Below are 10,519 nucleotides of genomic sequence, written 5' to 3' on the forward strand. Positions count from 1 at the left end.
TAGACCGTCCTTCAATATGCACATACCGTGTCATCCAACCATGAAAATCAATCTTCTTTATGTCCCATTATTTTATTCAGAATTTATGTATTATATTTTATCAGAAAAATAAGAATCGAGTCAAAGATATTAGAACTCAATATTCAAAACAAAGATGAAATATGTAAGCAAGTTACTCATATATATATATATATATATATATATATATGAATGTTAAAGAAATTATAGAACATGCATATTGTTGTGTACCGCAAATGTGTATTATTCATGTTACTTATTTGAAACTCTGTCACATCTGCCTTTAAATTAACCATGAAGTCTCCTACTCAACTATAGTTCTTGCCTACTCCATACCCCTCCCTCTGGTTTTTCTAAGTCGCCAAGAAGCTCATACAGATTGGAGGATTAATCTTAGCCAGGGCGAGGACTGAGGAAGGGAGAATCCACAATCCATCTCCACAGATCAAACCAGAGGCGACTGCAGGAACCATCAAACTCGCCTTCTTGCTGTTGACCTTGTGCCACACAAAAACAACCAAACTCCCCATGCACATATCTATAGCAAAGTAGGCACCAACAAGGAAAGGCACAGCCATGGCCATTGGGAGAGGAATCCATTTTCCAATCTTTGATGGGGAAAGGTCTCTCACCAAGTTGGCTGCTATGGCAAAGATGAAAAAGCCGCAACAGAGCTGGAGGCAGTGGTGGGGAAGGGCTGAGAAGCCTTCAACTCCTAGAATTGCCATGTTCCTGTAAATGATAGCATAAGGGGCTTTGTATTCTCCATCTGGGTTCCCCACATCAAAGGCCTTGTAGAAGAGGAAGAATGTGAGAGGAGCCACCACACAGCCTATTGCCGTCCCAATGGCCTGGCTAAGGAGCATTGATCGAGGGGAAGTGAGAGTGAGATGGCCAGTCTTGAAATCATGCATCAAATCAGAAGATATGGAAACAATGGACTTAATCAGGCCACAGCCAACTAGCCCTGCAACGACGCCTGAATCCTTCCCTGCCAAGGCAGCAAGAACAAACAGGGCTACTTTTCCATAATTATATGCCATGTTCATGTCGGTTAGGCCTGCACCATAAGCATTGCAGAAGCCAAGAGAGGGAGCAAGAGTGTAGGCAACAACCACATAGTACCATTTCAGCTCGGGGAACATGAGGGGGATCACAATGATGGAGATGATGGAGAAGGTGACGTATCCTGTACATGCCAACCATATGGGAATACCCTCTCTTATGAACACTTCATTTCTTTGAAGATCACCCATGGTCTGGTTCTTATTCTCATCAGAAACTGCAATGGAAAAAACCTCATGTTAGAAAAGCTCTATACTCGAAAGGATTCAATCAAACCAGGAAAACATATGTCGCCCCTCTCTGCTTTAGCCCTTCTGTGAGGACTGATAAATTATAGAAAAGGGTTGCTCATCTGCTTGCATTTTAGCCCTTCTTTGAGGACATATAGATTATAATAAAGGGGTGATCACTTACTTGCATTTGAGCCCCTGTTATTCAATCTTTTAATGATGCTTGTGCCCGTGAAAAGCAGTATCTTAACAAAATTGTAGAGCCCGTCTCCTAGGATGAGGGCGATCGAAATAAAAACCTGCAGGGCAGGAGCATATTGGTAAATCACAGAGGTTTTTGGCTCAAGTTAATGGAAACTCATTTTTGGTATTCACACACAAACCTTGTAGCCATTTAAGCCCTTCATACTACTTTGTGATAGAGTTGCAGGATACCAATTTCCTTTCTTATGGCGCATCAATGGCCACATTAATCCCCAAGAGAGCACAGCGCCAAAGAGTAAAGACAAGTTCACAAGATAGGAGCAGATCATTCCTGCTCCAATGTAAGTCATACTGAAATCGAAGTAAAATCTGTAGAACCCAATTGCTTGAATCAATGAGGATTGAAGCATAAAGAACAGGTACCCAATGGAAAGGAAATGAAAGGAAGGATGAGGGGTACATACGTTTGACTCCAAGCCTGCAGTCCAAACGTCGGGAATTGAACGAATCCACATTTGTCTCCACCAGAATAGAACCATTGGAAGAAAGCCCAGAAGAAACTGAAGGAGAAACACTTTGCGAACCCATGAACCTGCTTCCTGCAAGAAGGATCAGGACTTGTTTACATCAAATTCTATCTCGGTTTTAATCAAGAAAGATAAGAATAAAGGGACGCATACTTGGCAATCTTGTCTCCATGAGGAGTGTGGAATCCATTGATGAGAACTGCCGTTGCAGTTCCACTTGGATAAGTTAGTTTATAGTCTATTATCATGATCTGCATAAGAACGAAAAACGTGAACAAACCAATTTGATTTCTCACCAAGAAAATACCAACACTATAGCTATTCTACATCCAAATCACTAGAAAAACCGAAAAAATCACCTTTCTCAGAGGCACCAAGGCCAGCAGCCCGACGAAGCAGGTGGCAAAAAGGAAGCCAGTCATCCAGCCAACCCCGGGTTCCTTATGGCTCCCTGGAGTATTCCCTTCTGTATCAACACCTGCTTGCTCATATGTCCTCCTGTTCAACGCCAACAGATAAGACCCGAAACCGCCTGCAGTACCATAATCAATAGCTCCAATAAGCATATAACATACAACAAGCAAGAAGAGAAGATCGATTTTCTACTGCAAATTCACAAAATCAAAACAGTTTCTAATTCTCCGAAGTAAAAAAAAGCCAGAAAACAGGAACACCCATTTGGTGATAAGAAATAATATCTTTTAGTTCTTTTCATGTGTTTTCTAAAAATTGTTTTAAAACATAAAAACTAATTTCAAACAGACTTTTATTGTTCAAAACATGGTATAGCAGTTTTTCAAATTGTTTTTGAAAAACACTTCGAAACTTAAAAATCCTGTTTCACAACTATTTTCAAGAATAGTTTTGAAAATAAATAAATAAATAAAAATTTTATTTTTTATTTTCTATTCTTAAAAATGAAAATAAGTGTTTTCAGATAGTAACTTTAGTTATTTCAATTAAAAATCTTAAATATAAAAATTATTTTTAAAAACACTCTTATACATTTATTAAACAAAACAGTTGAGTGTTCAAAATCTGGTTTTCGGAAGTGTTTTTTTTGGCCCTAAGTCTCTGACCTCCGACAGCAATGCTGTAACAGGCGACTGCACAAGTCTGAATGACGGTATTCTCCTGTCGAGTAAAAGGAGTGGAGACGAATCCTGCTTTCTGAAGCAACTTTGTCCATGTCCCAATGAAGACGAAGGCGAGCAGAGCTGCTGAAACATTGAGATTTGGGACGAGCCCAGTTGTGAGATTGAGCTTCGTCACTATCACGCTGTAGATTATTCCAATAACTACGCTGGCGATGATTCCCCGTATGGTGATCTGCTTCGTCCATGGAGGAATTCTCCTCATCTCCTCTTGCGCAACTTGAGGCTGTTCCAGTTCCACTCCGTCGATCTCCTTCGATTCTTCCCCGTTCACTCTCACCATTTTTTTACGATCGGAATCTTCTTTTCTGGTGTCAATTCAAGCATGAAAAGGATCCAGATTGAAATTCTAATTCAATGAGAAAAGGCATGTTCGGTTGTCGAGAAAAAAAAGACAGGGAAACTTAGATCTTTTTTTTTTTTTTTCGTTGTTTGGGATCCAGAAAACCAAAATCTCTTTGGGAGAGCTTTTTCGTTTTCTGGAAACCAAATTGATTTTCCCTTCCGGTTCAGTTTTCCCGGCAGCCAAACGGAGGAGAGTAAATGAAACAGAGGAAACAGACAGAGAAAAGGGCGATCTTACCTTACTCCTTTCTGTCGTTCTTCTTCTCTCTAGATTGAGATTGGGAAAAACTCAAAAAAAAAAAAAAAAAAAACTTCCCGAACCTCGAGATTGATCTTCTGAAACCTCATTCAACACCTCAACGACTCTCTACAGACCCAGAAACACCCCCAAATATGGACTAATCACCTTCAATCCCTCCACTCGGATCCCTCAAATCAGCCAGATGAGTCTCCACCAATTCACCCATAAACCACAATCAAACCCACAAACCACCGATTGGGTTCTCAAAATTCACCCGACCTCAGCATCAGAAACATCCAAATGGGTCACTCTCTTTCTCTCTCTCTATCTATCCACACTCTTCACATTCCCCACGAAAAAACCAATTTAAGAAGCAAGAAAACCCCACCGACTAAAACTGTAAAATCCTTCAAAATCTTAAAGCTTAAGCCTCCACTTCCATTGTACTGCTCTGAAGTACAAATTTGGCGTTTGTACTACACTTTAATCTCTTAATCAAACTATTACGCTTTTTTTTTCCTTTCCACTTTCCATATCAATAACTGCTCGTTGACTCTCCCTCTCCTCTACTTTCCATCTCCATTGTGGATGATGTTAGTGGCCTTCAAGAACAGAGATGATGATGGATTGGGCTCAGCCCTCCCTTCAAAGTGCCATCACTTTCACTGCCTTGTGTTCGGAACATGGCATATCGGAAAGGGCAAAAAATTAAATCAAATCAAAACAAAGTGACACAGATAGTGACAGTGATATGTAGACGCTGCGCCTCTCTGCAAGTTGACAAAATGGACAGTCAGCCAATCACGTCACGCCACCTGTGCCTGTCAGATATGGGTCCACAATTCACCTGTCTGATTAGCGCGTCGAGTCACGTGCGTTCGAGGCACGTGGATTTCCGAGCCTCTGAGGCTTTTGTATTTTTCTAGGATCGGAAAATTGTTGTGTCGTCATAACTTCTAACGCCCTTTTTTCTGATATTGTTATGCATTCTTTTGACCAACTCAAAGTAAATTTACAAATCACTATCAATAATTATAAATAATAAATAAAATATATATATATAATTAAAAATATTAATAAAATAAAGGAAAATTTGTGATTCCATATCCACCTTAATTAATATATATATATATATATATATATATATATGGTTTTACCGACTAATTTTAAAAAAATTAACAAAAAAACTCTAAATTTTATAAATTAGATTTGTTTTTATTCATTTAAAAATATTTTAAAATGCATACACTTTTTTATAAATTAAATAATTATTTCCTTAAATGACATTTTTACTTGCCAAGTCAATAATATCTATTAACATTTTTTTTTATAATAAGAGTTGATTTCAAATCAATAAAATAAAAAATTTTAAAAATTTAAAATATAATTAAAAATAAAAATTAAAGCTAAAAATATAAAAATAAAATATGAATTTTCATTTCACTAAAAGCACACTAGTAGAAAATATAGATATGGAGAAAGACTTGAAAATATAATAAGAGTTAATATTTTATTTTATTTTTAATTTTTAAGTTTTTTTTAATTTTAAATTGTATTTAATTTTTAATTATTTTAGTTTCAATTATATTTAAAAAAAATAAAATTTTTTATTTTATTTTTGATGTCAACTAACAAAATTTTTATTTAATTTTATTAAAAAAATATGAGAAGATGAGTGGATTTATATAATACAGATACAAAATCATTATTAATTAGGGAAATAGAGAAATTTTCTACAATGATTCATATCTCATATCATATAATAAAAAATTATAATATATTTATTTATGAGATACTTTTATCAAATTAAAATGATAAATTAATTTTTTTTTTATAATTTCATTTAATATTATCAAATAAAAAGGGTATTTCATAAAATAATTATTTAACTTATGAAAAAATGAATGTATTTTAAAATATTTTTAAATTAATGAAGATAAAATTGATTTATAAAAATTCGAGTTCCTTTTTCTATATTTTTTAAAATTAGTAAGTTAAAATCCACTTTTCTTTTAAAAAAAAATAAAAGCCTACGAAACAACAACAAATTGAAGTATACACAAGGAAGGTGTGTTTAGAAAGCGAGAATAAGAAATGAAAATGAAAATGAATATTTTGTTTTCATTATTATTATCTTTTAAATAGGAATGAATTTGGTGATTTCAATTATTATATTTTAATGCATAAATATATATAAAAAATTTAATTAAGTAATAAATGTATAAAAATTTTGGCTCATTTATACCTTAAAAAAATTAAATTATATTTGTTTTTATATTCCTTATAATAGAATAGTATTAGCAATTATTAATTTTAAATAAATATTCTTTATTTTTAACAAAATTAATTAATTATGCTTTTATAAGATGTCAATATCCATATTTTTATAATATTTATAAAATCATATAAATAGTATTAGAAATTATTAATTTTGAATTATTATTAATTATTTATTTTTTAACAATATAAACCGCTTAATGTTAATATCTATATTTTTATACTATTTATAAAATATACATATAATTTATGATTTTATTATATTGTTAATATTCATATTTTATTAAAAACTATTCATTTTTGCTTTATTTGTAATTAAAAACTATTTTTATTTTTAATAAGACATAAAATAAAATAAATTTATATTATATAAATTAAATTTACAATTTGTGTTTTTTACAAAACCAAAATTAAAAATTTATTTTAAAAACAGCTTATCTAAAAAAAGTCTTTAGTTTTTTAATTTTTAAAAATATTTTTAAAAATAACTTACACGGAATCAAAATACCATGAATTGAATTAAAATCCCACTTATAAGTGGGATTTCATTTCAATTGAAATCACTTTTAATTTTATTTTCATCATCATTTTAAGTTATTTCAACATGAGAATGAAATGAAAAAATAAATAAAGTGTTCATTCATACTCCTCATTTCCACCTACCATATACATCACAATACATCTGATTAAATAAAATACAATGATAAAAGATATAGTATATATATTTTAAAAGGTAAAATCTTATTTATTTTAACATAAATGTATTAAAATTGTATTTTTTAAATTTGAATTATTGTAATATTTTTGGAGTGTGTATGATGACAAGTTTTTTTCCTAAAATAAAATTTTATTGTATTTAAGACTTAACTGATTTTATATGAATTTTAGTTTAACCCTTCTTTAAAATTTTAAATTTTTATTTTAATATTTTTAAAATATTAACAATGTACTATATTAATAAATTCTATTTTTAAATAAAATCTTTTATAATATTTGACATCATCAGATTTAAAAGTACAAATCGTTACACTCGAACAAATTATGGATGACTAAAAATTCCAATATAGGAAAATACTCTTGGTAAAACTTTGATGTACACCAATTTCTTAGGTGGATGACAATGACCACACACAATGCCTATGGATAGTTTCCTAACCCTATGGTATAAAAATAGGATGTCCATTTATCAATATATCATATTCATGTAAAGTGACAAGATAATGACCCAATTAAATATAAGATTTTGATAATCATAATGCAACCCCAATTCTAAAATAATGTGATTCTTCTCTACCCTTCTTTAATTGGGATTCTAATTTAGTTGATTCTTGCTCTTGTAGTTGCTTTCTTTCACATTCCATATTTGCCATGATGGTGACAAAAAGATATCACTATCAATGGCCATGGACTCTCCAATTTTTGTTCTTCTATGAAAATGCTTTCACACTTGTATGAAACAATGATCTAGTTACACCTAAGGCATAAAATACCTTGAGTATATAACAAATTAATAATATATTTTGACTATATTTAATTTCCATAAAATTAAAAGAAAAAATAAATAAAAGTCAATAAATTATTTTTATATATAATTTAAAAATCATTTTGCTTATTTTCATTGTTTTGATATAAAAGTTAAATAATTTAAAACTAATTTTAATCATATTTAATTGTTTTCCATATTAAAAACAAAAAAAAAAACAATTAGGCTATGTTTGATTCCAAAAAAGTATTAAGGAAAAGAAAAGAAAAAAGAAAATAGTTTTCTTAAGTTTGGTTTCATTATGAAAAATACGAAAGAAAATCAAATATAATTTAAATTAATTAGAAATTTATGAAATTTGAAATTATTTAATCTTAATACAATGAAAAAAATAGATTAAATGAGTTTAAAGATGTATATAAAAATAATTTATTTTTTTAATCTATTTTTTTATTTTTCTTTACTTTTTCTCTCTATTTTTTTTTCTTGCATTTTCCCTCAATTTTTCAAAAAACCAAACATAACCTTAAAATTTTATTTTATTTTTATTATTTTTTGAAAACCAAACATAACTTTCATATATTAATCATTTTTCACTAAAATTAACAAAAAAAAAAAACAAAAAAAATTATATTTTATCACTTTGATAACACTCTACTTTTTTTTTTTCTTTTTCACTCACAAATTAACTAGTCATAGTTAGACACAAAATTGCTAATCACTATGATTCCAATTACTGAATAATGCAATTCTCTTGGAATATCCATTTAGAAGATTAATACTTGGTTGCTTGTCATCCATGACTTTATTATATTAGGCAACAAGCTATAAAGGTATTCAGAATTCTACAATGTTGCTTTTTCACTTTAAGGCGGTCCATAGATAGTGACCAATGATGTCATTTTCCATGGCATTGACTCCCATGAAATTCATTTATTTCCATGAAGGTCCCAAAAAAACCGACATTAAAGTTCATTTACTTTGGGGTAAAAACCTATGATAGGGATAAATAATGAATATTTTTTGGTGTCACATTAATGATGTTATCTAATTAGAAAATTAATTATATAGAAAAAAAAAACTTACTTTTTTACCTTTACAATGATCCCATCACATCGTATTCAATTATATTTTTTTTATTTTTGATATAAATATTCTTAATTATTTTAAATATTTACGATATGTTTTAAAATAAATAGTTATTTTTATACAAAAAACAATAAGGGTATTTTTGTCAAAATAAGGTTAAAAATGATAAATGGTTAAATTTTTAAATTTAGGTTTTTAATGATATTTTTTTAATCAAATAGCCCTTATTTTTTAGTTTAGATACGAAATTCTTATTTCTCTATACTATCACTAATACTAGGAATTTAATTAAGTACTTTTATAATACAATGTATTTAATAAGCCACATGAATAATATCTCAAAAAGTGGCTTGTGACACTTTGGATATCAATCATTCAAAAAAAAAATATAAAAAGGACGTTATGATGCTCATATCTCCTATAAAGTTCATTTATTTTGACACCCATCTTTTATTTAATAAGCTACTTTTACGATTCTTTATAAGATTGCTATGATATATTATATTGAACAGGGAAAAAAGTACATAATGTTATGTTTGTACGACCTTCTCTTAATTTTACTAACGTGTCTTAAAGTCACAAAAATCGATTGGATACAAAATAGATATATCTATATTGTTAAGAACAAGTCATTACAAATGATAACAAAAATTGTCATAAGTTGTTTGTAACCCTTTAATCCCATAAGGCGATGATGGATTTTGAAACCATTTATAATGACTTGTTCCTAATCCTTCAATCCCATGAGAGTGATACCCCGTTTTAAAACTGTAAGGTTTCCTTCAATGTCATATTGGAAAAAAAAAAAAAAAAAAAACTATGGACCTCATATTTTGTTCAATGTGTTCCCACTCGATGACCTGACTCATTTTTTTTTATTTGGTGAAAATTTGATTTTTTTTTTTTTAAAAAAAAAGACTTGGAATCGCCAATTATTTTTGTTTTATTTTTAAAGGGAAAACAAAATAAAAAAGAAAAACCCTAAGTGTGATTCTTTATTTAGAAAAGCAGATCTGTGAAAACCGAGTCTAGGTTCGGGGGTCAAGTTACCTATAGGGAATGTATGTGTAGACCCTCGAGAGTTGTCATACTGGGGCATACCCTCCTTCCCTAGGATCATTGGACCTTTCACAGGCTTCATTATCTTTCGACCTAGTTGTCGATCCTCATGAGTTGTCATATTAGGGCATATCCCTTCCTTCTACGTCTGCTTGCATCTTTATCTGGGTTATCCTTTGGCTTTGGGCCATTTGATAAGGTCATTCATCATCTTATCATGTCAGTTCAGTTTCTGGGGCCGCACCTATATCAATCGGCCGTCTCCTTGTCATGACAGTTCAGTTTTTGGAACCGCACCTATATCGATCGGTCATCTTCCTATCAGTTCAGTTCGAGTCGGGACCACACCTATATCGATCGGTCATTGGTCGTGTCAGTTTGAGTCAGGGCCGCACCTATATCGATCAGTCATCTTCCTATCAGTTCAGTTCGAATCGGGACCGCACCTATATCGATCGGTCATCTTACTATCAGTTCAGTTCGAGTCAGGACCGTACCTATATCGATCGATCATCGTCGTGTCAGTTTGAGTCGGGGCCGCACCTATATCGATCGACCATCTTTCTGTTAGTTCAGTTTCTAGGACCGCACCTATATCGATCGATCATTATCGTGTCATCTTGAGTCGAGGCCACACCTATATCGATCGGCCATCTTCCTATCGGTTCAGTTTCTGGGACCGCACCTATATCGATCGGTCATTATCGTGTCATCTGAGTCGGGGCCGCACCTATATCGATCGGCCATCTTCCTATCAGTTTGAGTATAGGACCGCACTTATATCGATAGATCATTCGTTGTGTCAGTTTGAGTCGGGGTCGCACCTA

At 31.5% G+C, this 10,519-nt stretch overlaps 1 protein-coding gene across 1 annotated transcript; it reads right to left on the reverse strand.

Moving 5' to 3' along the window:
• Positions 1-238: 238 nt before the first annotated feature.
• LOC100255514 (metal-nicotianamine transporter YSL3) lies at positions 239-4,509 on the reverse strand. Its single transcript, XM_002274130.4, has 8 exons — positions 3,782-4,509; positions 3,124-3,506; positions 2,404-2,576; positions 2,198-2,295; positions 1,982-2,116; positions 1,697-1,886; positions 1,498-1,612; positions 239-1,300 (listed from the first exon to the last, which is right to left on the reverse strand). Exons 2-8 carry the CDS (start codon positions 3,479-3,481, stop codon positions 372-374), a joined length of 1,998 nt encoding a protein of 665 aa, XP_002274166.1. The 5' UTR covers positions 3,482-3,506; positions 3,782-4,509; the 3' UTR covers positions 239-371.
• Positions 4,510-10,519: the final 6,010 nt, after the last annotated feature.

The sequence above is a fragment of the Vitis vinifera genome, chromosome 16, assembly GCF_030704535.1.
Source record: "Vitis vinifera cultivar Pinot Noir 40024 chromosome 16, ASM3070453v1".
Taxonomy (NCBI): Eukaryota; Viridiplantae; Streptophyta; class Magnoliopsida; order Vitales; family Vitaceae; genus Vitis; species Vitis vinifera.

Coding starts and splice junctions, on each gene's coding strand:
- LOC100255514 (XM_002274130.4), bottom strand. CDS start 3,481: ATGGTGAGAGTGAACGGGGAAGAATCGAAGGAGATCGACGGAGTGGAA. Junction 2,577..3,123: donor TTACAGCATTGCTGTCGGAG/GTCAGAGACTTA, acceptor ATGGTACTGCAG/GCGGTTTCGGGTCTTATCTG. Junction 2,296..2,403: donor CCTTGGTGCCTCTGAGAAAG/GTGATTTTTTCG, acceptor GTTCTTATGCAG/ATCATGATAATAGACTATAA.